At 53.6% G+C, this 26,197-nt stretch overlaps 2 protein-coding genes across 2 annotated transcripts; one reads left to right on the top strand and one right to left on the bottom strand.

Moving 5' to 3' along the window:
- The first annotated feature begins 253 nt into the window (after window positions 1-253).
- Window positions 254-6,112, top strand: LOC117006197 (fibrinogen-like protein 1-like protein). The gene is made up of 5 exons (XM_033078559.1): window positions 254-289; window positions 2,320-2,381; window positions 3,932-3,951; window positions 4,406-4,525; window positions 5,472-6,112. Exons 1-5 carry the CDS (start codon window positions 254-256, stop codon window positions 6,110-6,112), a joined length of 879 nt encoding a protein of 292 aa, XP_032934450.1.
- A 2,104-nt stretch (window positions 6,113-8,216) lies between these two features.
- Window positions 8,217-16,974, bottom strand: LOC117006105 (fibrinogen gamma chain-like). The gene is made up of 9 exons (XM_033078406.2): window positions 16,806-16,974; window positions 16,257-16,331; window positions 15,854-15,922; window positions 15,686-15,709; window positions 15,522-15,599; window positions 14,960-15,063; window positions 13,429-13,582; window positions 9,602-9,730; window positions 8,217-9,017 (listed from the first exon to the last, which is right to left on the bottom strand). Exons 1-9 carry the CDS (start codon window positions 16,972-16,974, stop codon window positions 8,389-8,391), a joined length of 1,431 nt encoding a protein of 476 aa, XP_032934297.2. The 3' UTR covers window positions 8,217-8,388.
- Between the last annotated feature and the right edge of the window lie 9,223 nt (window positions 16,975-26,197).

Genomic DNA, 26,197 nt, shown 5'->3' with positions numbered 1-26,197 from the left:
GGTGTCCAGCCTGAAAGTTATAAGGTGGAGCAGGTGAGGGGGTGGAGGCATGAGACCCAAACTTGCCTCTGGTTGGCAGCAGGACCATGGCTTAGGGCTTATTTGCTCTTCACCATCAAGTGACACCTCAGCCAAAGAAGTCTGTGTGTCCCACGGGTGAAGAGCTTTCTTCAGAGGCAAAGCAAATAATTTGGTGCCAATAAGCAATTGCTTTAAAATAACCACAATTCAGTGTGCAGTGTTTCCCCAGGGAATGACGTTCTTGGGGCATCTCCACAGAGCTCAACTGGTGAGTAAATACCCAGATGACTTTCACCTCCTGGATGGAGATCAAACACCAGGAGTAAATCACTCTCTGCAGAGTTGACATTGAGCTCAGCAGCCCCTGGGAACCCCACAGACCCTTCAGGGAAGAGGTACTCCAGTGTTCCTGGGAAACTGTGCCCTGAACTTCAGAAAGTTCCCCTCCAGTGCCTCCTGCCCCTGCCACCCTGCCCCCTGTGCTGCCCCACTCCCTGTGGTCCCCCCCACACCAGGGTGGCCCTTGCAGCAATCACAAGGGGGTTTTGGCATCATGAAGTGCCACTGAGGTAAAATGGTCTCACTTCAAGCCTCTCTCTGCTCTAGGAGTACTCAGAATGTCTACAGAAAATGCCAGACCTCCCTTTTCCCAGGGATGGACGGCTGCAGTGATCTGAGTTATGGGGTTCCTGCAGCCCAGCAGCCACTCTGGGCTGGACAGGCAGGGTTTTGTCACAGACTGTGTCCTTGCAGTGTGGGCACTGCTCAGGGACCCTGCTGTGCCTGAGGGCTCAGCAGGGCTTCTCCAGCAGCTGCCAGCCAGCCTTTACAGGAGGCTGTGGCTCATGAGAAGACTGGGATGAGCAAAGCAGGCAGGGGAAGGTCACAGAGAGGATTTCTCCAAACACCCAGCTCCTGTTCAGTGTATTTCATAGAAACACAGAATCCTGGACAGGTCTGTGTTGGAAGGTTTCTTCAAAGCTCATCCTGTTCCATCCCTCTGCCATGGGCAGGGACATCTTCCAGGTGTCCACAGACCCTGCTGCTCCAAGCCCTGTGCAACCCAGCCTTGATCAATGTTCAGTGCTGGAAGAGCCACAGTTCTGTTTGCTGCTGCTGCATTCCAGGCTGCATCTGCAAAAATATGAGGGTGAGGGAAGGGGTTATTCACCTCCACAGGTGAGACAGCAGCTGGAGGGCAGGAGGGCTGTGTGGGGGTCCTCTGTGCAGAGCAGCAGCTTCAGCTCCAGAAGGTTCCAGCTAAGAGCACCAGGAGTACAGGGGATATGTGGAGATGCTGAGAAAGATGGGATTGTCCAGCCTGCAGGAGACAAGGCTGAGATGGGATCTTGGGGCTGCCTAGAGCTGCCTTGTGGAAGGGTGAGGAGCAGGTGGAGTCAGGCTCCTCAGAGCACTGTGCCTGGCTTTGGATCCCTCACTGCAAGAAACAGAATGGAGCAACTCTGGAGGCCACTGGAGGACACCAGGCTGGCTGGAGTCCTGGAGCTCAGGGCATGTCAGGAGAATTGGAGAGAGCTGGGCTTGCTCCACCTGGAGAAGAGCAGGCACAGAAGGGGTCACACTGCTGACAGCAACCAACTCATGGGAGGACACAGAGAACATGGAGCCAGATTTTTGAAGGAGGTGCATGATGGTGGCATGAGAAACAATAGATCTAAGTTGGAAGGTGGAAATTCAAGTTATAAATAGAGCTTTGCTTTAACAGGAGCTTGATCCAATACTGGGACAGGTGCCCAGAGAGAGGCTGGGGCATTTCTCTTCTTAGAGGTGTTCAAGACTTGACTGGACAAGGACTTGCTTGAGCATGGTTTGGACCTGGTGGCCTCCAGAAGTCCCTCCCAGCCTAAACTGCTCCATCACCCTCTGATTCTGAGACTCTCCTTGGAGGTGCACAGGGTCATGAGAGCCAACAGACACAAGGGGAAGGAATGGAAATTTGATTTTAAAAAATCAGCCTGAGTGTGTTCAAAGATGGAAAAAAAATTAAAATAAAATAAGAAAAGTGATGAGACCTCCATTCCCTGACATTCACAACTGACCCAGATGTCCCTAAACAGCCCATTCAAGTTTTCACTGTTTTGGCACTGAGGCAAACCAGAGGCACCCAGAGGTCTTGGACACCCTGTGTCTCCAATTCTCTGCACACCCCCTTCCCCAGCCCTCACATTTAGTGCTGGCCCCACACAGCCAGCCCAGCTGGGGGGGATTTGCACTTTCAGGGCTAACAGCTGTCCTGGCCCTCCTTCTCCTGGGCCCCTGAGGTCAGTTTAAACTCAGCCCAAGACCTGCAGTCCTCACCTGAGCCACACTGGGAGCACACTGGGGGACTGCAGTCTCCTCTCTGTCCACTTTTTCTGGATGGATTTAGACTTACTCTGTGGATGGTTTATTTCCTGGATGGACTGCTCACATCCCTGCCACAGAATATTTCAAGCCCTGCCCTCTGCCCTGAGTCTCTGTATCAGGGATCCTGGATCCAGCTGACCATGGAGCCCACACTCAGCCCTTTCCACTGAGCTTGGAGCTGGCAGGACAGACATCCCCTCCTCAGCTCACCCGTGGCTCCCAGCCTCCCACCAAGCTGGCAGAGGTGACACTGAAGGGTTCAGATGGAGTTTGATCACAGAATCATGGAATCATTAAGGTTGGAAAAGATCTCTATGATCAGTAAATCCAACTGTCAACTCAGCATCACTGTGTTCACCAACAAACCATGTCCTCAAGTGTCACATCCACGTGTTTTCTGAATGTTTCCAGGGATGGTGACTCTACCACTGCCCTGGACAGCTTGTTCCAGTGCTTGACAACCTTTTCCATGAAGAAATGTGTCCTCATAGCTAATCTAAAACTCCCCTGGTGCAACTTGAGGCTATTTTCTCTTGTCCTGTCAATCTAGGAATCCCTTACCAGGGATCCATTGTCTTGGAGAGGTCTGGATGCCTCTGTCCATCAAGGCCTGCAAGTGGCACTGCTTGATTTCCACAGGATGGAAAGTTTGGTGGGAACCTCTGCTTGACCCTGGATTGCTGTGAACAGCAGGTGTGAAGCTGTGCCATGAAAAAAAATCTGATCAGAAACCAACACAGAAGAAGAAGGCAGAAGGGCCATGTCTTTATCTTCCTAAATTTGACTTGAAAAGGTTAGGGAGCTCCCTGGAGCCTCTGGCAGGAAGAACAGCCCCCCCAAAACATTTGTCTGGAGAGAATTTTGATCCAGAAAAACTCCTGGGCAACATTTCTGGGACTGAAGGTGGATCTGCAGGGACTCAGCAGGCCAAAGAAGGGGATTGGGAAGGAGAGTGGCAAAGGGTCCCACGGACACCAGTTTGTTAACTGAGCCCTTGCTCAGGGCAGGCATGGGGTGCAGGGGACACTGGAGCTCTGCCTGTGGGACACTGGCTCCAGCCCAATGACTGTTCCAAACCCTGCCAGTGAAGGGTTAGTGAGCAGGCACCTCTCTTGAGAACCTGTCCTCAACTTTCCAAGGTTGTGCTTGGGACTGGTCCCATAGCCCTCTCCTCCTTTGCTACTTTCTGTATATCCTTAAAAAGCTGGGTCTCTCCACTTCACTTTGATCATGGCTCTCCAGATTTTGCTCCAAGTGTGCAATTCACATGTAGTGTTTATGTAGGGACAGTCAATAACTGAAATCTCTCAGCATGGGGGAGTTATTCTGTACCTCTCTGGCTGGCAGGACATGTGTCCCTCCCCTCAGCTGTGCTGTCATGGGATCTGGAAACTGCTCGAGTCACAATCTGCAAGTGCCCCCTTGTGCCTCTAGAAATGATGAGTGTGAGCACACATGGGTGTGTGCAGTGCCTATAAAGGCAGCATGGACAGCTGGGCATGGCAGGGTGGTTCCTGCTGGGTTCCTGGGTTCCTGCCCTGTGCAGCTGTGCTGTCGTGATGGGTGAGTTCCCTGCTCAGGTACACCTCACTCTGTGTGGTGCTGGGCTCAAATGAGACCTCACAGGGTGAGTATGCAAGGGCACAGAGAATGACGAGCAGGACAGCAGCTGTGAGTTTCCCTGGGAGCAGGAGGGGTGCCAGAGCAAAGCACCAAACAACACACCCGCTTGGTGCCAGCCTGTGCCTGCCCGTGTTCCACATCCTGCCAAGGGAGGTACTGTGGGCACCTAAGCTTCACCTTGGTCCTTTCCCTACTTGAGCAGTGCATGAGGCATGTTGGCTGCTCAGGATCCTGCCCCAGGCACGATGACATCTCCCCCAGGAGCTGAGTGAGTGCAGGGTGTAGGGGGCTGCTGCTGGCCAGCACACAGGGTTTGGATGGGCCAGGAAATTTCCTCCTGTCTGCCTGGGAGCAGTGCAGCAGGAGCCGTGGTGATGGGCTCTTTCCTCCCCAGGACTGCAGGCTGGGACAGCCTGGCTCCAGCGGGACCTGCTCCTGCTGCCCGCCCTGCTGGCAATGCTGCTGCTGTGTGCCAGCGCCGGCCCGGCCAAGCCCAGCGCCAGCCCCCGGAGCGGTGAGTAGCGGGCACGGGGGCACTGCCTGGGCACCGAGGGTCTGCTCCGTGTCAGGGAGGGTGAGCAAACACTCAGAGGGCTGCACAGCACAGGAGCTCCTCACACACACAGCCCCTGGGTTTTACAGCCTGACTGCTGCCAGATCATCTTCACCCCCCTGGCGGGTCCATGCTAAACCAACGGGTCTTTGCCAGAACAGCACACCTTGGAAGGATTGCTGTGCCATCTTTGTGAGGCTCAGGTCTAGGAGAGATCCTCCTAGCTATCTGGCTTTTTGTTTAGCTCTTGCTGGATCAGGAACATCCCCTTCCTCCCTTTAAGGGAGGATTACACTACCTGCAAGACCCCAGAGTTTCATGGGTTGAATTGGAATTACCCACAGCAAATTGTCTCCCATGAGAGACAATGAGAGATTTTCCTAAGAAAACAAATTAGATTGTAAATTAGTTTGGCTAATAAGTCATGAGAGATCAGATAAACTGTAACAAGCTGGGGGAAGAGACCCCTATAAGACCAAGGCAGAACTAAGCCTTCTTATCCAATGCCATGAGCCCGAGGGAAAACAAATTTTCACTACATATCCTCATCCAGTGGAGCATTTTGAATACTTCTGCTCCCTGCAAGAGCTGCAGCTCTGTATATCAAGGGTATATGGGCCAGACAAACTTGGAGGACATAATTGGCAGATTTTTTCACCCTTCTTTCCTTGGCAAGATGCGTTAGAAGGTTCCAAATGAAACAGCAAATAATGAGAAATAGGTTCTGGTGCTCTTTCAGAGGCCACTGGCTCAAACACTTTCAGGTTCACTGAGGATGAGCCAATGGAAAAGCCACAGACAGAACCACTAATTTTTGTCCCCAGTCCTCACTGATCTCCAGAAGCTCTCTGTTGTGCTGATAGACTCATGTCTTGTCTCTCCCCCCACCCTGTGTTTGCTGCTGCAGCCTCAGGGTTCCCCCCCGACTGCAGCCGCCTGCACAGGGGCAGCCCCAGCGGCGTGTACGTGATCCAGCCGGCCCGCTCGCCCCCGCGCGTGGTCTGGTGCGACATGGACACCGAGGGCAAGGGCTGGACCGTGGTCCAGAGAAACTCTCACGACACTGAGCTCAACTGGAAGCAGTCCTGGACCACCTACAAGTATGGCTTTGGGAACGTGCACAGCGATTACTGGCTGGGCACCGAGTACCTGCACCTGCTGACGCAGCAGGGCACCTACAAGGTGCGCTTCGTGGTGCGGGACAAAGCCAACGCCACCCACTTCGCCGAGTACGACATCTTCAGAGTGGAGAGCGAGGCCAGCGGGTACCCGCTGAGGCTGGGCCGCCATTCTGGGGACGGGGATGATTACCTGACCCTCTACCACCCCAAGAAGGGGGGCATTCATGACAACATGAAGTTCAGCACGGTCGACAAGGACCAGGACCAGTACAGCGGGAACTGCGCCAAGAGCTACGGGGGGTGGTGGTACAACAGGTGCCAGAACGTCCTGCTCAATGCCAAGAACTACATCGTCTGGCCAGGGTTCTGTGATAACGGTGACTGCGCCGCCTCCCTCATCCTGGTCAAACCCACAGATGTGTGCTGACCTCGCCCAGCCCCACCCGGGGGTGCCACCATCCCCAGCTCAGTGCCCCATCCCCGTGTCAGTCCCAGTGCTCTGCTCTGCCCGCAGCTCCTGTTCCCTCACCAGCCGAAGCACAGCAGCTCTGGGGCTCAGGAGCCACGCCCGGAGCGCTGGGCACACGGGCAGCTTTGTCCAGTGCCGTGATGCTGGCTGGCACTGGGGCACAGGCACTGCTTTGGGGTGGGTGCACCCGCTCCCGTGCTGGGGGAGGGGGCACGGTGCCAGTTCCCTTCCCCTGCAGCCGGTGAACCCTGCTTTGCCCAGGCCCTGCTCCCTCCCTGGGCCCCGCACACCCCACAGCTCTGCTATCCATGGTGGGAGGAATCAGCTGCAATAAACCCTGGAGCCAGACTGTGCTGCCTCATGTCTGCCTGCGCACAGGTGTGGGGGGATCACTCTGCCCAGTCTTCAGGGTGGCACCTGGTGGGAAGCAAGGGTGTTAGGCAATATTCCTTTCAAGGGTTTGTTCAGCCACTGCACACTGGACTGTGGCTGTAAGGCTACAATTGGCCAACAGGGCCAGCAAAGCCCTGAGCATGCAAAACCCTCACTCGTGGTTTGCCCCTGTTCACAGCTGGGTGGTTACTCTGTGCTGGGAAAGAGAAGAAACTGGAGTGTGGATAGGGGACACCCTGAGGGTGTGGGTGATTGGGTGAGTCAATCCCATCATTCCTGCTGCAGACAGGGAATGTGTCTATGAAGTTCCCTTGTGATGCCGGGAAGTTTGAACTTGGGGCTTGAAAGAACCCACAGCTCCTCTCCTCACTCTGTGGAAGAAAAGCTGAGCTCAGGGAAGGTTTGTGGCTCAGAAACATGGGAGTCTGGAGCCAAGGTCTGTGACCAAGGTGCCAGGGCACCCTGGAGAGCTGTGGCAGTGCATCTCTCCTGAGGAGCTGTTGAGTTCTCAAGCAGCATTCTTTGGCACCTTGGAGGCACCTGCAATGGTCAGCACTGGGAAGAGGGAGGTACAAGGGTGCTGCTGGTTGAGAAAGGCTTCTGGAGAGTAGCACTTCTGGACTAAGAGATACGTCTGCTGATAAACAACATTCCAACCAGCAACCAGCCCTGAGTGATGCTGAGCTGCATTCCTGGGTCTCTGCTAGAGAACAGTTGCACTCCATGATCCTTGTGGGTCCCTTCCAACTCAGAATATTCTATGAATCTATGAGTGCAGCCAGTGAGACATCTGCTCTATTCAGCACTGCTAGACCAACATCCTCCCTCTGCTCAGCATTGGGGACCACATCACAGGTACCGTGTCCACTGCTGAGCTGCCCAGTGCACAGAGTTATCCCTGCACTGGAGCAATTTCATACAGACCCAAGCTGATTCAGAATCTTGAAATTCTGGGGTCCCTGACATGTCAGGCTGTCTCAGCCCTCACACTGGCCAAGACAGACCAACCACACAGTGCTGTGTGGCCTTGCAGTGCTGTTGCTCCTTTCCCCTCTCCCAGTTCCCTCCCAGCATCCCCAAGGTTAATGAGGCAGGATGATGTTGGCCTGGCTTTCCAGGTCATGGCTGGCAGGCTTGAACTGACCTGATGCTTCCCTCGCACCCTCTGCTTGCTGTTGGCTGTGTGATGCTGCATTCCCTTTTTGGAAGATCCCCACCTTGGAATGCAACCCTCTTCTTTAAGTGAAAGTTTTGGCTCTAATTCCTCACTTGAGTTGAATGAAAAATTTTTACTTTGAAAACTTTTTCTTACTGCACAGAAGCCTGAGGTGTGCTTCTGGCAGGAAATGGGCAGCAGTTGCAAGGCGTTCCCAAATAAATGAAGGACACTGTGCAGGTCTGAAAGTGATTTTATTCTGCAGGATGAACACAAACAGCAGCAGGGATGTCTTGTGGACATAGCCTGCCCTGGGTTCAGTATAGCTTAGGTTATGTTAGCTGGTGATGATGGATATTTTTCTGCTAAAAACATCTGTACCCACAAAGCAAAAAGAACATAAGACCATGCTGATCAGGGGGGTTTTACGTTTCTGGCACAGAGCTCTCTCCAGAAGCAACATGCTTGGATACTGCAGCATTTATAAAGATGCATTATAATAATATTCCCTCTCAAACTCCACCACAGGTGAAAGGCCAGAGCCAGAGCCAGGAGCTTTGCTACTTTTCAGGACAGGAGGAAAACAAAGCAGTTCCTGATATAGAAGAACAACCCTATTCACCCCCAGGGCCTCATCATCAAATGGGGCACTGGCCTGGCCATGTGGACAGAAGGGGAAGGAGGTCTAGTGGTATGCAGTTGGTTTGATGAGGATGGCTGAGGCTTTACAGTTCCCCTTGCACAGGCTGCCCCATGTCAGGCCCCCCTTGACATTCAGCTGCACAGAGTAACAGGCTGAGTACCACCAGCCACCCCCATAGCGTGAGGCACAGTTCCCCCTGTAAGTGTCCTGATCCCGATCCTTCGTGGAGAACTTCATATTGTTGTGCACTTTCCTGGGATTGTCTGAGTCCATGGCATCCTCTGCTGTCCCTGAGTGCGTTCCCAGCCTGAGCCGGTAGCCCTGGGACTCATCATCCAGGCTGAACAGGTTGTAGTCTGCGAACCTCATGTTGTTTGCAGCATCCCAGATGACAAACCTGACCTGGTAGATCTTCTGCCTGGTGATCTGGTGGATGTACTCGGTGCCCAGCCAGAACTCAGAGTGCACATTCCCAAAACCATGTTTGTAGGTGCTCCAGGACTCGGCCCAGGTGATATCCGTGTCCTGCCGGTTCCTCTGGATGACAGTCCAGCCCCTGTCTGCCCCACCCAGCTCGCAGTACACCATTATGGGGTGCAGTCCCACAGGCTGGATGATGTAGACACCGCTGGAGCTGCCAGCAGGGACCTCACTGCAGTCCCTGGGCCAAGCTGGGGAAGGACAAAGGGGGATAGAACAAAAGCCTGGGCATCAGAACAAGACCTTGGGCGGGAGGGAGTTTCCTCTGGCCAGAACACATGGGGGATAAGCAGCTCTCCCAGCACAAGGAGGTAGGTGAGAGTGGGTTGGCCTCAACCCTCAGTTCCTTTCCCATATGGAAGACCAACAGGAGTCAGCCCCATTGAAAGGTCCCAGACTGACTGAGCTATGCTGATATCAGTCCAAGAGATTGAATATGGGCACCAGTGGGTTCCTTTGGGTCTCCTGAAAAAGGGATTGTGCCACTACAGCAGGGTCATGCTGGGAGGAAGGTGAAGAGGACCTAGACCCTGCCTATAACTAAGGGAATGGGGAAAAATGATCCCTTCAAGCACAAAACCCCCCTTCCCAGCCTGCACAGTGCACATACACACACACACACACACACACACAGCACTGCAGCCTGAGCTAGGCACACCTTCACTATCCTCCATCTGGAGCAATGCCAGAGCTAGGGACACTGCACAGTCCTGCCCCACCCAGAGCTGGCTGAACACGTGCACACAACACCAGATGCCCACAGGATGTTACCTACTGGTTCTCTTCAGAGCACTCGATGAAGAGTTGGAGGGAGATTTCTTGAAGGTGTTTAGAGTTCGTGTGTGCACAGAATGGCCTGGTGCAGCCAAGATGAGCAGGGAAGCAAGGAGCAGAAGACACTGAGCTGGTAGAAAGGGACAAGAAGAAAAGAAGAATAAAGGTGACCATCCTTTCCATGGCACCAGCATCACTGTACACACAAGCCTGTGAGGTGCAGGAAGGCATTGAGCATGCTGGGCAGCAGCTGCTCCCTGCACAGCTTGCCACAGGGGTACACAAACTGCTCTTTTCCCCTTGATCTGCTGAGGACAAGTCAAATATGGGGTAGTTTTGGGCAGAGCAAAGAACCCAACAGCTTCCTGAGCCAGGTTTCACTGCTGGTGCCTGGAGCAGGGACCGGGCTGGGTGAGCCAGGGGACAGGGGATGAGCAGCTGGGGCTCAGAGAGGTGGCAAGTGCCCCTCAAGGGCACCGGTGCCACTGCTGGCCAGAAGTGTGCAAGGAGCAGTGCCTGGAGCCTCTCCCTCGTGCTGAGCTGCCCCAGCTTTGCTGTCCCTATTGCTGGCAAGGAGCACCCAGTGCCCGGGCTGTACTCACCCATTGCTCCCTGTGGAAATGCCCTCTGGAGTGCAGAGCTCTGCAGTGCCCGCTGGCACTGAGGCATTTGTAGTGCCCTCTGCACTGGGCGGGCTGAGTGGGTCCTACCCCCCTTTTCTGCTGGAAGAGATCAGGTTGGTTTCCTGCACAAAGCACCAGCTGAGGTGGAGGTGCCTGTGGTTCTGGATTGCAAAGAAAATAATTCCTGTGCCAGCAAGAATCCTTGGAATGGTCTCTTCTGTGAGTGCTTAGTGACTTGGATGGAATTTCCCCTGGGAGCAGCATATTTGCAAACTTTGAAGAGTATTGCTCAGTAAACACTCGAATGCCACAGTCACCAGCCAGGTGGAGAGCAAACACAGGTCTGTCCCTGCCTCCCACCACTGCAGCTGCTGCTGCCAGGTCGAGGGGCTCTTGTTTAATCTGCTCCAGTCCAGCCCAGCCTGGCTTTGGCAGCAAAGCAGCTCCAAGATCCTCAGAGAGGTGAGCTGTTGTGGGGCAGTGTTTGAAGCAGCTGGGACACACAACACGGGCAGGGGGTCGTGGTGGAGGGATCTGTATTTTGACTCCCCAGTGGAACACAGTCCTAACCTGTAAGGAAGCAGCTGAAGGGCCTGAGGAAAGGTTTCTGTAAGGCAGATGAGACAGTTGTGGCCTCTGGGAACTAGGAGAGTGGCCATGCAGGATGAGAGGAAAACAAGTGTCTGCCCAGGAATGGAGTGAAAACAGGTGGATGGAGGGCAGCAATGGGGATGTGAGCATGTGCAGAGGGGATCTGAGCACGCATGGAGGAAAACCAGAGGGGATTGAGCATGAACAGAGGTGAGGGATATCATGGTAAAACCCATAGAACCCACAGAACCACAGTGGGATCTGAGCATCGATGGAGGTCAGCAGAGGGAATCTGAGGGCACCTGTTGTGAAAAAGAGGGATGTGAGCTTGCCCAGGGTAGAAAAGTCAGCCCTAAAGAGATGCTGAAAGGACCAAAGAAGTTCTGAGTACTCAGGGAGGGGAACAGATGAGGTCTGGGTGCACACAGAGGGAAATGGAGGGCACAAGAGTATACAAGGGGGGAAATGGTGATTATCTGTTTGTGCAAGGAGAACAATGGAGGGGTTCTAAGAGAGCACAACAAGGGGAGTGAAGAGGATATGAAAGCAGCTAGATAGGAATGGAGTGCATCTGAGAGTGTTTGGAAGTGTAGAGAATGAGTAAGAAGGGATCCAGAGAAGCACTCAGAGGGAAAAGGGAATTTGGAAACATGCAAAGGTAGTTTGGTTGTAAGGCACTCTGAAAGAATGGCAGGGATAGGCAGTGCACACAAGTAGAAGATCTGATACAATATCTGACAAGATAAACCTGGCTGTGTTCAGTGGGAACTTGTGAGATCACAGATTCCCCACAGTGCAATTTGCCAACATGGTCTGGCCCAGTTGAATAGGAACTTACACAATCCAGGTTCACAAATAGTGTGGTTTGGGGAAGGAACATGAAAGCAGATTCAGGACTGTTGGTTATAAATGCACTAGCTATGGAGTGTTAATATGTATTATGACAGAAGGGATAGTAACAGGGATCTATTAGCAGTAAATATATATTGACTCAGTTATATATACATAACTATTCCCAGGTCTGCTCCAATGCAGCTGCTCCAGAGGCATCCCTTCAGGGGAGAAGGAGAGACATTGTCCATCTGCTGATCTCAAACAAGCAGAGATGCTTCCCCTCCTCTTTTTGCCCTGAGATCCCTTTGATACCATGATTTTTGGCCAGCTTTGCTTCAGGCATTGTTCCACTGTTGGCCCTTGCTGGAGTCAGGGGCAGCCAAGGGATCCATCCTGGTATTTCTCAACCAGTCCCATTGATTCTCAACCAACTTAAGGCAGCTCTAAAGCAAGTCTGTCAAGCTACTGCCCTTCTCCCCCACCCTGCACTGTCACCATCACTGACAGCTCTGCAGCTCCAGCTGCAATGTCCACCCAGGGAAAGGAAATGTTGCCCAGTACCTAGTTTTAATGTCTGCAAGCCCAAGAACCCAATATTTCTATCACAAGCATAATCCAGGTTTTCAGAAGTCTGTATTTCTGTTTTAAGACTATTCCCATCCAAATGCCCAGCACAAATGCCCTCTGGAGTGGATCCATGTGCTGAAGTCCCCTACAGTGAATCCTCTCTGGTACCCTGACGTCCACATCTGTGGCATGTCTGACGGACACAGAGGCACTGCCAGATGGCCCTGGGAGACAGAAGGAGGAATGGAGAAAGGGGGAGCAGGGAGGACACCCTATTCCCATTAGGGTGTATATGGGGAGGACAGGGACACATGGGGCATTTGGAGGGCTCAAGGGCCAACTGGGGGTTCCTCAGAGGAACTTATGGGCCCAAGGGTGAAGCTATGGTATCCTGGGGGCAACTGGGGTGACTGGCTGTAACTGGTGCCCCCAAAGGGAGAGTAAGGTTCTAGGGAGAACAGGAGAAAGCTGCAGGGCTTCAGGGCAATTAGGGAATCTGGGGGAAGTAAGAACAGCACTCCAGGGAGTGCTACTGGGTACAAGGGGGAGATCCTGAAATGGGCCAGAGGACAAAGGGAGTCCCAGGAGACATGAAGGGTCCTGTGAATTTAGGAGTCCTGGCAGTCTTTGGCCCACCCTTGGACATCTGGGTTCTCTTGTACTTGCAGGGAATCCCAAGGGACTGAGAATCCAGAGGGGATAAGGGAGTACCATGCTGGTCTGTGATGAGCTCCAGAAGCATGGGGATTTTTAGAGTACAGTTCACCAGGTCAGGAGTACTCACAGCAGCAGCAGAATGAATGCTGTGGAGCCAGCAGCCACAGCCAGCCCCAAGGCTGGTACGGGGGTCTGGGGGTTCTCAGCATCGAGTGACCGCAGCACAGTGCTGAACACACCCTGGAGCTGTTTCTCTTCCTCCACACTTCCCTCTGACACTGTAGGGACCCAGGTCATGGGGCTCTGCACCCAGGGACCAGCTATCCCTGCAGCTCTTGCTCCAGCCACAGACCTCCCTGTCCCAGCAACCCAGGCATGTGGGGGACCCTGCTCCACCCACACGCTCCCAGAGGAGTCAGGTACCAGGGAACACACGCTCCACCATGCAGCCAGGTGTGCTGGCACCCTGCTCACCCCCTTCCCGTGTGCCCAGGTGTTCCCAGGTCCCACTCTGCCCACACTCCCTGCCCCAGAGCACTCAGGTGTCTGGGCTCACCGTTCAGGTAGAAGAACTTGCGGACAATGGGCTTGGAAGGTTCCCCCAGGCTACAGGCAACGGTTCCTGGAGCAGGCTCCTCAATGGTCAGACTGAAGGGCTTCTCTGGATTCCCATTCAGCTTCCTGAACAGTGTCATGTCCTGTGTGCGCAGCTGGGGCACGGGGACACATCAGCACCAGGCACACAGAACTGTGCACAGGCACACAAAGGCACCTGTGTCCTGCACATCCTTGACATGTCCCCTCCATGCTTCTTGCAGTCCTTGCAGGTGCCCACACCTCCCATCCCACATGCATGTACACCCCGGGATGCACAACCAGGGCGTACACAAAAGTCATTGCCTGCACAAGCAGGAAGAACTTCTTCCCTGTGAGTGTGGTGAGGTCCCATGTAGCAGAACATCTCATCCCCTACAAGAGTTTATCTGTTGTTTGCTAGCCAGTCAGATGACTCCAACAGGACAATCTGTCTTGTAATGAGCTATTTTTGCTCACTGGGTTAGCACCAATCTGATATCTCCCAACTGCCAATAAACACCTTGCTGTCAAAGTGAGACGTGCAAGATAAGCTGGATTTCTGACTGACAGCAGGTCACTCTACACTGTAAAAATCACAGCAAACTTCTGCAAAGTAGAAAGCTTCTATACATTTTCCTGGAAATGTGTGGAGTTTCTCCCATGAATAGGGACACCTATTTCCCAGTTAATCCCCCAAGGGTTGAGTGAAGAAATCTGTGTACATTATTGTTGCGTTGGTGGTAAAATTACATTTGGCTCCTATTCAATACTATTTCTTTTGCTAGCTTTAATATAGATACCTTGATATAGTGCACTGTTCTATGTTATGCTGTAATCTACTAGTAATTATTTTAGTTTTATACTGTATAGTAAGTAATTCTGACTATGATCTTCCATCTATTTTGCCTGATCATTTGTTTATTAAATAATTCATTTTTAGAAATATATCTGATTTGCCATCATTAGGACTTGTGGGACAAAATAATTCCTAAGATTTAAACTGCTGCCAAATTCTGAGGCTAAGGAAGGGTTTACCTTCATCTGAACCCATCTCTCTGAAAGAGTCTAAATGCACAAAGGAATCCTTGTGTAGAATCCCAGCAACAGGGCTTCTTTAATAAACTTTGTCTGAAACTTCCACTCTCCCTACGACACTCTGACACAGGTAAGACATGGCTGCCCCATCCCTGGAAGTGTCCAAGGTCAGGTTGGTTGGGGCTTGGAGCAGCCTTGGACAGTGAAAGGTGTCCCTGTACACCTTCCAGGAGACTGGAATGACAGGAGCTTTAAGGTCTTTTTCAACCCAAACTATCCTGTGATTTTATGATTCCACATGTGCACACATGGATCTGCAAACACACATCTGCCTGCTTCACACGAGCAAGCATCCTGTGTGTGCTCACACAACTGCTACTTCTAGCACAGACAGCTGCTGTGGCAGCAATCACTGCACCTGCAGCAGGGCCCCCAGAATGTTTACTGACCCCCCTGCAAGGCCATGGGCAACTCACATCTGGGACAAAGAGCCAGGTGACGGGCAGGCCGGTGGGGATGGTGAAAGGCACCTTGCAGTGCAGCACAATGGTTTCATCTGTGTAGGTCCACAGGTCCTGCACTGGGAGCATCGACAGACTCATGAGCTCACATCTGCACACGCACTGCCAGAGGTGATGGTGCTGCTGTGCTGGCTGCAGGGATGGGCAGATGTACCCTTGGGTAGGTGTGCTCAGCGTGGGACCATGGGGGAGAAATGTGAGAGAGTGTTGTGGTGAAATCCTGTCTTTTGGATCAACTTAGCTCACTGTAATCTCATTATAATACTGAACACACCTCCATCCCAAAAGCTACCTGCCCCCAATGTATGACCACCCTTGCTGAGCACACATTTGGCATTCTTCTAGCCTAGATCTTTAAAAGCAAAGTTAGACCATTTAACCTCAATCAGTACCAGAAGTGTGACTGGAGTCACTCAAGTGCCACAAAACAAAAACAGTACAAAAATAACCTAAGAATGGGGGGAAGTTGAGGAAGATTTCCTTACCCTCAACACAACAGTGTCTCATGGCCCCATACCTGGGCAGTCCAGGGCAAACTGACAGTCCACAAAGCGGCAGGTAGCACACTGGAAGACACGGGCAGCTGGCTGGAATCCTGGGGAAGAGAGACCTGGTGATCCCAGGGAAGTAGGAGATGAACTAAGAGACAGGTGAGGGCAAGACAGACAGACAGGCACTCACCACAGGGTGGGATGCAGGCTGGAACTGATGGGGAGGAAGCAGCGTTAGACTGGGCTTCACTGGGGACCCACATCCTTGTAATGAGCTGTCAGGATTCAGCCCCTGTCCAGCCCAGATGGGGTCCCTGGGAGTTTCTCTAGGACAGGGGATCCCAGGGTGGCCTCATACCTTTCCCCAGCTCGCTCAACTTCGCCCAGATTGTGTTGATAGCTTCCTGCAGAGACTCGTTCAGGGGTTCTGGTGTGTCCCAAATGTCCAGGTAAGACAATGTGCCCTCCCCCTGGTCCTCATAAACCTTTCCCAGACCCCACAGATCCCTCACTTTGACTCCATATATCCCTCCTGAAGTCAGATATATTCCCAAATATCCCCTCAAACTCCCTGAGGAGCCTGTGTATCTTGAAACCCATATACACTCAGGATTCCCCAAATAACCCTTTACAGCTCCCAGATTTTCATATATCCTGTATTTCACCTCCACCCCAACCCCCTTCAAGGCCTCCACATCCCATCCCCTTGCCCCACTTCTCATGTCCCATGTTCTATGTCTCACATCCCTCAGTCTGCTCACTATTTGCCTTTTGCTCCTCTATAAAATGCAAAGCATCCATGACGATGTCCCGAAGTTCCTCACGCTGTCCTGACCCTGGAATCAGTACAGGGTTAGGGTTGGAGTTTCAGGGATGGAAAGGTCCAGTAAGGTCTGGGGGTTTCGGGGGATTCCTGAAGTCCTGAACAAGATTTAAGGAATACTGGGAAAGATCAGGTGTCCCTGTGGATTCCTAAGGTCCTAGGTAGGGCCAAGGAGTCCCTAGAGTGTCCTTGGCTGGGTGATTCTCAGGGTTCCAGGCAGGTTTGGGATTCCCAAAGGTCCTTGGGGGCCAAATCAGGACCGAGAAGACCTTGGATGGTTCTGAGTCCCAACGACCTGGGATCCTGCTCAGTGTCAGTGTGAGGGCCTTGGTTGAAATGGGAAACCCCAGAGGGCTCTGGGGTGCTGTTCAGGGTGGGGATCCCCTTTGGGATGGATGTCCCTGGTGGAAAGGAGGGACCAGTCAGGACAGAGGTCCTTGGGCAGGATCCCTGTTGGGTTTGGAGTTCCCAGGGACTCATAACGTACCTACAGTGATGGAGGCAAGTGGTTTAGCAGCTTCAATAAGGTCCTCATGGCATTTTTTATGTCTGGGGTGATTGACAGGGGCCCCAGTAACGTAACTGCAAAGCCGTGCCCGCTGAATGGGGGGCCCAAAGCAGAGCAGGCAGGCATGCACCTCAGGGAGGCAAGTCATCAGCACCCACAGCCACAAGCCAGGGTTTCTAGGATGCCAGGGGACTAACATCAGCATCAGGGCCACAAACCACCACCCCATGACCCCAGACCTAGCACCCAAGTGCCTGAGTTCACTGGACAAAGGAAGGGTTCCAAGGCGGAACCCGGGTCGCCAGGGAACCAGATAAGGTGGGAGGCCACACTCTAGCCAGCCACACTGACCTCACACCAGCCAAAGGGTGGGCAAAACCCAGCAAGGAATGTGTAAGGTTCATGTTTGAGCAGGAAGAACTGAGCCAGCCCAAGGTTACAGCAGCACCTCTGCCAAACATGGCTGGGACTGACTGGGACACAGTGCTTGTATGTGTGTCCTGAGGAGATTCTTCTGCCTCTCTTCTATATATTGAATTATTGAGTAGAGGGACACACACCTGGGGGAATGCAAGGTATTAGATTGTTCAGCTCTCCAAAACAGAGAGGGAGAGAAAGAGAGAAACTACCAAATATTATCATTAACTACAAGGCAAAAGATTCAGAAAGCAGCTGTTGGTTTTACAGGGACAAGAGTTCCTGATGTAGGAAGCAACACATGAAAGTGTTTGCAGGTGAAAAACAAGCATGAGACTGAAGATGTGTGCAAAAACCCAGTACCACTAGAAGGCAGAAGATGCTGTAAGAGCTGACCCAGTATGTGCCAAAATGTTTAATAAATGTAAGTTGCTATTTCAATCCAGCTTGCAAGTGTTCACTCTCATCCCCCTCCTGTTAATGAGCACTGAGACAGTGACCCATGGTGAGCAGCCATAGTCAGTATACAGATGTGTCATGTATCTGCTCCAAAGCAGACTCACATGGTGAGAGGTTTACAGGGACATGGGGTTCCAACTCCAACACTGGTAAATCCTAAGGTGATTCTCTTGGCTTTGTTCTTGGGATGATTGGGCTGGGAGCCAAGTTGCAGATCCTGTTTCCTCTGCTTGAGCAGATTCCAGATCATATGTGTTTGCTTTTATTGGCTTTACAGTAATGACAGGTACACACTGTAACAATTGCATATTATTGAAAATGAACTTTTAATGTGTTTCCATCTGAGAAGAATCTGGTTGTCACTATTTGACTATTTTTTGCACTGGGGAAGGTGAGTTTGGGGACTGTGGGATATCTGGTGGGTATCTTGCACCCCAAATTTGGGGCTTTTACTCACTGTGTGTAGAAGAGAGACCAAGAATTCTGGATGCCTCAATGTTGTGCTTCTAAACATGGCTTTGGTTAGGGGTGAATGGAAATATGGATGCTTCATGCTGCCCTGTCACAGCATCCTCCCTTCTGGGCTGGATGGCACCTGAGCTGTGCTGTGGTGCTGCCCTGCCCTGAGGATGGATGCTGGTGGAACTCAGATCCCATCAGTTCCTGTGGTGACCATCTCGAGGCAATGGCTCTGCAGTTGCACTGATGGCAGTGACCCAGGCACAGGAGCTTGCTGTCCCTCCAGCTGGAAACAGAGCAGCTGAAGTGTGGGAGGGAGGAGGATCTGCTGTCACAGGGGTTGTGTGTCTGACTCCTGAGGACCTGAATCAGACACAGATCACTGAGGATGTGGAATCTCAGCAAGTTTGCAGATGTAATAAATAGCTCCCAGAATATTGTTGCATTTCAAGATCACCTGAAAGGAAATTCTGCCAATTAAGACTCTTTTTTTTTTCCCCCCACAGAGCTCCTAAACTGCACCAACCCCTAGGAAAGGCTCCGGGCTCCCTGATGCTCCTCAAGCTCCTTCCCCCTGCTGTGGCCCTGCCTCCAGCCCGTGCCCTGGGCCGGGCCCTGAGGCGGTGCTGGTGCCGCGGGGCTGCAGGGCAGCTCTGAGGCTCCGGGCCTGCTGTGGCAGCAGGAGCAGCGCTGCAGAGGCCGCGGCCCTCAGGGCTGGGCAGCCACGGGCAGATGCCGATGGTGCCGGGCTGGCACTGCCGGCGCTGCGGGCTCGGCTGCCGCTCAAATCCCCACACGCAGCCCCGGCGCCGCCTCAGGAGCCGCTCGGAGCCGCGCCCGAGGGCGGCCCCGGCCCGCAGCCCCGAGCGCAGCTGTGCCTTCGTGTGTGCCCTGCGAGAGTCCCAGCTCGTTTGTCACCTTCCTCCTCCTCTTCCTTTCTCCAGGGGCAGCATTAGGGGCTGGCAGCCCTTGCCCAGAGCTCCCTGTCAGAGCTGCTTTCCAGCCGGCACCGCGGCGTGTCCCCCAGCCCGCGGCTGATCCTGCCCAGCGCCGGCGGGGCCCTGCGGGTGGGCCCGGCCATCCCGGGCAAGAGCAGCTCCCGGGGGAACATGGGGACACAAGGGAACACAGGGGGACACAAGGGAACACAGGGGGACACAAGGGGACACAGGGGCACAGATGCCGGGCACCATTCCCTGTGTCCCCGTCCCTGCAGAGCAGCGACCTGTCCAGGGGCACTGAGTATGCTGGGCAGTAGCTGCTCCCTGCACAGCTTGCCACAGGGGTACACAAACTGCTCTTTTCCCCTTGATCTGCTGTGGACAAGTCAAACATGGGGTAGTTTTGGGCAGAGCAAAGAACCCAACAGCTGCCTGAGCCAGGTTTCACTGCTGGTGCCTGGAGCAGGGCCTGGCTGGGGTGAGCCAGGGGACAGGGGATGAGCAGCTGGGGCTCAGAGAGGTGGCAAGTGCCCCTCAAGGGCACCGGTGCCACTGCTGGCCAGAAGTGTGCAAGGAGCAGTGCCTGGAGCCTCTCCCTCGTGCTGAGCTGCCCCAGCTTTGCTGTCCCCATTGGTGGCAAGGAGCACCCAGTGCCCAGGCTGTACTCACCCATTGCCCCTGTGGAAATGCCCTCTGGAGCGCAGAGCTCTGCAGTGCCTGCTGGCACTGAGGCATTTGTAGTGCCCTCTGCACTGGGCGGGCTGAGTTAATTCCATCATGTCCTTATTCCTTCTTTCACCCATACAGAACACAACAACAACAGCCAAGGACTCCAGCTGGAATGGAAGCTCCAATGAAAAAACTGAAGAAGGCAAAGAAGCCAGTTTAATTCACGTTCTTCATTCCTCATTCATGTTCTGTATTAATGTTCTCGATTATTTGTTCTTCTTTCTTGTTCTACCTTCCTATTCTCATTCCATTGTTCTTTATTCATTGTTCTTATTTCATGTTCATAATTAGTTGTTCACTTACTGTTTTTAATTCTTCTTCACTGTTCTTATTTCATCTTCCTACAATCTCTTGCAAGACATATTTGGACAATAAAGAACACAGCAATGAAAGGGACCTACTTTGCTCTACTTTTCCCTAGATGTGCTGCTTATTACAAGCCTTGCCTTGTCACTGGAAATGAATTTGATTGGTCACTACTGCAGACAGCTGCCTTTGATGCTAGTTTTCTTTCTAATACTGTATGCAACAAAAAACTCAAGAAATTAGCAATAAGAAAAAATCTTGAAAGATGAAAAAACCAACGGAGGCAATAGTGATTAAAGCTAGGATGTGCTACAGAGGAGCCACAGGAGTCTCCCATATTCACACCTGACAAAGAACAGCAGAAGGTGGCTGACGCTATCAGGATCCAGGAACTATATTCCCCTTCCATGCTGTCAGATTTCCCAGTCCTTGAAAGCAGATTTGAGAGTCCTCTATGGTTTATTTCCTCAACTGGCTCATAAGCCAGCTCTGGATCCCCTCACCTAAACATCGCTGCCATAGAGCTTTGAGGCAGGAAGGACTAAGGGTGAACAGAGTGAGTTTTGGAAAGGGGCAGGTGGGGGTGGGTGGTGGCTGCTGAAGGGAAGAACTTTGTTTGTCTTCCCCCACAGCCTTGGGGACATTGGCAGGAGCAATTTCATTGTCTGCTTTATGGACTGTCCAGCTGACATAAAGCCTGACATGGAGGAAATGGTACAAAGGCTTCACCCATGGAGACTCTTTGCCCTGAACTCCAGAGGAGAAAGGAGTCTGTGCCTCAACAGCCCCCCAGCTGAGCGAGGAGCTCACGGGGTCCTCCTGCACCTCTGGCATGAGGAACAGCACCCACTGCTTTCCTGGCAAAGGGATCCCAGGGGATGCTCCAAAGCAGCCCTTGGGTTTGCTGTGCCAAACCACTGAGTAGCTAAGGTCTGAAACCCAGGTGAGAGCAGCAGGTTTGGTGATTCTCTCACAGGGACTGAGCTCTGTGGGGCTGTTGGCCCTACCCATGGCCTCTGCCCAGGGACTGCTTCAGGGATGCCTTGCTTGGTGAAGAAACAAATATCGATGTACCCTTTGGACTTCACCTGGGACTTTGTGATTGTTCCAGTTCCTTGCCCATGACAACTCACACTGACAGTTCTTCTGCATAGCAAAGCCAGGCTGATTGCCTGCTTCACAATGCAAGAAGAAACTAAGAACATGAAATGCCACAGAACAGGACACTCACATAGCAGATGAAGAACTGGCTTAGCTGTAACTCAAGTCTTAAACTGATTAAAAGAAAAATAGTGAGGCCTCTCCTGTCCTGCCAGCAAGTCTTTCAAGCACCTTTCACTCGGCTCCAAAAGTGCTGGAGAGGGACTTGGCACAAGAGCCTCCAGTGACAGGATGAGGGGGAACAGCTTCACACTGCTAGACGGCAGGGTTGGATCGGGTGTTGGGAACAAATTCTTCCCTCTGAGGATCATGATGCCTTGGCACAGGTTGCCCAAAGAAATTGTGTCTACCCTATTCCTGAAAGTGTCCAGGGCCAGGCTGGATGGGACTTGAAGCAATCTGGTCTAGTGGAAGATGTTCCTGCCTATGCCAGGGGATTGAAAAGAGAGAATCTTTGAGGTCCTTTCCAGTCCAAGCCATTCCATGACTCCATGACTTCATCAGTCTGTGACCCACTCCTAGGGTGGGGTGTGCTGCCTGGCAACGGGAGTTGTGATGGAGGCGGGAATGAGCAGCGCAGGTTCCAGTCCTTTGTCTGATGATGAAGGCAGAAGGAGTCTGCAGACTACCCATCCTTTTTATTGTTGCTTTTCCTCATCCCTGACAGACCCAACTGGGCAGGAAAGCTTTTGACCAACCAGGGACGAAGTGTGTGCAGACATGGCAACATCCCTGGACACACTCAGCGTCTCCCAGCTGCTGGAACTTGCCATTGGGGCACCCGAGCATGGCACCGTCCATTTTGCGGCCATGCGAAAGCTGCTGGAGGCTGTGGTGGCTCACCTGGACGTGCACTACCTGACTGGCGAGCAGCCATGGTCAGGCCAGCCAAGTGGCCCCTCACTTGCTGATGTAGCTGCTGAAATTAAAGAAATTAAGAAGCAGATAGAAGTCTACAGGCCCGAGGTAAAGTCTCTTCCCAGCTCCCTGGGTGCTCCCCCACCAGACAGCCCCTCCCCACCTCCTCAGCCAGCAGTGCTTGGCACTGCCCTCACTGCCCAGGCAGAGGCTGAGCCACTGGCAGCAGCTCTTTGCCATCTGGAGGGGCTTCAGTGCTCTGGCACTGAGTGGGGGTGCAGCAGGTGGCACTGGGACTCTTCCTGCTGACCTTGCTGTGCCATGGGCTGCCCCTGGCAGGGTGGGACTCTCTGGGGTGTTGCTGCCCTGACAATCACCTCTGACATCCCTTTTTCCTCAGGTCTCTTGGGGTGTTGGAGGCATGGCAGAGGCTATGAAGGGGTACCAGATGGAGCAGGACAAGGTGAACTGCTGCTGGGAGCAAGTCATGGGTCTGAGACAGCAGCCAGTACCCTGGGCTCTGGCCTGGCAGGATGTGTGGATTGCTGCCTGCAGTGCCCTGCCAGCCCCCACAGGCCCTCCCCAGAGACTGACTCCCACCACCCCTCTCTACCAGGACTATCTCACTGTGGATTTCCGTGAGGAGATTGACAGGATAAAGGCAACACAGATACGCACGACACAGAAGATCGCGGAGTTGGCTTCCTTGGTGAGCTACAGGCTGATATCACCTTTGGATGCTCATGGGGATCTTCAGTGTGGCTCTGTGAGCCCAGGCTTTGGAGTGAGGGGCTGGGGGAAGGATGGTGGCCCTGGGGCTTTCTGTGCAGCTGATGTGCCCCCACGCTGGCACAACATGATGTCTGTGCCCTGACTCAACCATCACTGGCCGATCCCAGGTGAAGAAGCTGGAGGAAGAAATTAAAAAGCTGAGGACGGATACAGTCAAGTTGAAGCAAGAGATTAAGAAGGAGATCAGTGAGCAACTCGAGTAAGAGGACAGAATTGGATTTCAAACCCTGCAGGGCTCCCAGGGGGTCTGGGAGCATCCTGGTTTGCGGGCATGGGACAGTGCCAGAGCAGCCCTGCAGGGATAACCCTGTCCTTGTCCCCATCTCACTGGTCAGGGCTATGCAACAGGAGATGATGGATGAGCTGCAGAAGATGGAAGAGCAGCAGGAGATGAAGAATACCATGCTGGAGCAGCTGGTGACTGAGACCACCAACCAGCTGAACGGGCAGGTGAGGTCCTGAGGAAGGACTCCCACCACCCACTGGTGGTGCAGTGTTCCTGGTGGGGTTCCCAGCCATATTCCCCACCTGGCTGGGGCCACTGAGGCACACAGCACGCAGGACTGTTGGTTCCATTCATCCCATCTCTTGAGCCAATTCTCTCTGCTCTTCCTACAGCTGGCTGAGATAGGGGAGATAGCATGGACCGTGCAAGCAGAGCAGGAGAGGGTAAAGGCAGAGTGCTCCAACTGCACCTTTGACATCAATGTGCGACTGGGGGAGCTCCTCCAGCGCTACGAGAAACTCCAGGAGCAGGTGGACTCCCTGGAGTCACGGCAGATGGCCATGGGCAAGCTGGAGAAGATGAGGAGTAACTTGGGCCAGGTAGGCACTTGGCAGCATGGAGGACTGAGGACATCCACCAGCTGGGTATGCTGTAGTGTGGGGGAGACCCAAAGTGCCCCAAATTGGCCTGGACCAGTCAGCAACATGGACAGACATTAAAGCCTTGATGCAGATGTCCTGTTGACACTGAGGGCTTGTGGCCACAGGCTGAGTAATGTGGGTCTGCCCCTGTGGAGCAGACAGATCCCCTGTGGTCAGCACTAAATGTTTCTCTTCCATGGAGCAGGACACGGATCCCATGCAGCCCAAGCGAGCCACAGTTATACAGATGCAAAAGGACTATGAGAAGCTCAACTTCATTTCAGAGAATCTCCAGAAAGACTCTCAAGAAAAGCACAAAGCAATCGAGGTGTGTGGCTGAAACTGCTGTGGTATCAGAGCATTGCCCGGGCTCTGCTTTTGACCCCAGGCAGGGATCACAAGCAATCTGTCTCCCTGCCCTCCTGCTCACAGCACTGAGCCTATCCCAAGACCCTTCCCTCAAGGGTTTTGGGGAGGGAGTGTGGGGTGTGCTCCCTGCTCCTGGGGTGTGCCCCAGGAGGCAGCTCCAACCCTGCAGTGGTGTCATGGTTCCTTTCTGTGCTGAAAGATGCTGTTCCAGTCTCTGGAGAAGCTGCAGAAGGAGAAGGCAGATGAGCAGGACATGTTGGCAGCAATAGAAGTGGTACAGTCTCCAGGGGCCTCTGTGCCAATCCCAGGGGTTCCTGGCAGGGTGACAAATGCCCCTTGTCCCTTGGGGGCTGGGTGGCAGAACTGGCCTCGGGGAGGGAGGATTTCCCGAGTGTGTGGGGTCCCTCAGCCTTCAGATGGAGGGACCAACCTCACTGGGTGCTCAGGGGCCACAGCACCCTGAAAGGGGCATGATGGCCTGGAGGAAGCACTTCTCCCTCTGCCCCTCACATGTGCTGGCCCTGCCTGTTGTTCCTCAAGCCTTTCCCCACTGCTCTCCTGCTGTTCCCCTCTGCTAGAAGGCGGACAGAGCTGCCTTGGGCAGCAAAGTCAATTGCAGCCAGTTTGAAGCGAACCTAGAGCGACTGTATGAGAGGATGCAGGATTTGCAGAGCCAGATTTCAGACCAGAAGCAGGACTGGAACGAGGTGCAGCAGAAGCTCAGCCTTGTGGAGGAAGAGAAGGTGAGGGGTAGCTTGTCTCCTACCATGAGGAACTGGCCCCTTTGAGACTTGACAGCCTGAGGCAGCATCCCTCTGAGGATCCCCTGCAGGTTTTTCCCTGGAGACCTCCACATGGCATCCTGGGGCAGCTGGCTGAGGCTGTGCACCTGTTCACAGCTGGATCGCCTGGAGCTGAAGGCTTTCAGTAACCAGATGGAGGAGATGTGCAAGAGAAGCATTGAGGAGCTCGAGAACAGGATTAAGGAGTATGACAGTGGTGCTGGGATTAGAAAGTGAGTGTGATGGAGATTCTGATGGCTTTGGGGACAGCGATGCTCCCGTTCCCTCCAGCTGTCCCAGCCACTGCCCATGGGACCCTGCCATGGCACCAATTTTGCAGCTACATGAGCTATGGGGATGCTGATGAAGCAGCAGCAGGTTCCACACAGGAAAGGAGACACGAGGAAGGGACACCTGCAGGATGGAGCCCTACCAAAGCAAAATGGGGCTGCGGGTGCAAAGCTCCCAGAAGCCAGGGTGGGAGATGGCAACTCCTCCTCCCAGGCAGGGGTGTGGCACGCAGTGTCCCAGAGCTGGGTCATGTCCTGCCCTCCTGGCTGGGCACACACAGGGCACTTTGGTGCCTGAGAGGGGCTGAAAGCAGTGCAAGGGCTGCTTGGGATGGTGACAAGGATTGCTGTGGCTTTCCCCTGGCACCAGCCAGCAGGTTGGGAATGGGGAGACAGGCTCAACAGCCCACGGTTCACCCTGCAAACGCCCCCTGTGACTCTGTGCAGGGACAGGACAGCAGCTGGCTGCTGCCAGCGAGCTGCTGCTGCCTGTGTGCAGGCAGGGCTGTGGCCCCAGAAGCTCACCCAGCCCTCTCCTCTCACCCTCCTCAGGCAGCTGCCAGTGCCTTTCTCGTGCCTGTCCTGTGACCGCATGCTCACCATGCAGGTTCCTGGCCCGTGAGTAGCACCAGTGCCTCGGGGGGCAGCGGGGCTGGCATGGGGGACATGGTGCCAGCAGTGACCCACTGGGCTGGGCACAGGGGTGACAGTGTTTGCTTGGGAGGGTCTCATGTGGGGAGCCCCCTCTGCAGCCCTGCCGAACAGCAGGGGACGTGGGGACTCACCCCAAGGGCTACAGGCAGCAGAATGCCATGGGCTACAATCCCATGGCTTTGGGAGCGCTGCCTTGAGCAGGCACAGGTTGTTTGTTGCCTGTCACACCCCTGTGACTCCTGCCCTCCCCAGGTACCCCGAGACACTCCCATATTTGGAGCCACTGC

Source organism: Catharus ustulatus, chromosome 22, assembly GCF_009819885.2.
Source record: "Catharus ustulatus isolate bCatUst1 chromosome 22, bCatUst1.pri.v2, whole genome shotgun sequence".
Classification (NCBI taxonomy): Eukaryota; Metazoa; Chordata; class Aves; order Passeriformes; family Turdidae; genus Catharus; species Catharus ustulatus.
Note: the sequence above shows the minus strand (reverse complement) of the source record. Positions and strands in the feature narration are given on the sequence as shown.

Excerpts from the sequence above, each read along its gene's own strand:
- LOC117006197 (XM_033078559.1), top strand. The coding sequence starts at position 254 with ATGACGTTCTTGGGGCATCTCCACAGAGCTCAACTG. Across the intron at positions 290-2,319 it reads ATCTCCACAGAGCTCAACTG|CCCAAGACCTGCAGTCCTCA; the intron begins GTGAGTAAATAC and ends GTTTAAACTCAG. Across the intron at positions 2,382-3,931 it reads CTGGGGGACTGCAGTCTCCT|CAGCTGTGCTGTCGTGATGG; the intron begins CTCTGTCCACTT and ends TCCTGCCCTGTG.
- LOC117006105 (XM_033078406.2), bottom strand. The coding sequence starts at position 16,974 with ATGACTTGCCTCCCTGAGGTGCATGCCTGCCTGCTCTGCTTTGGGCCC. Across the intron at positions 15,064-15,521 it reads GTTTGCCCTGGACTGCCCAG|TGCAGGACCTGTGGACCTAC; the intron begins GTATGGGGCCAT and ends CGATGCTCCCAG. Across the intron at positions 9,731-13,428 it reads CAAGTTCTTCTACCTGAACG|CTCAGTGTCTTCTGCTCCTT; the intron begins GTGAGCCCAGAC and ends CCTTTCTACCAG.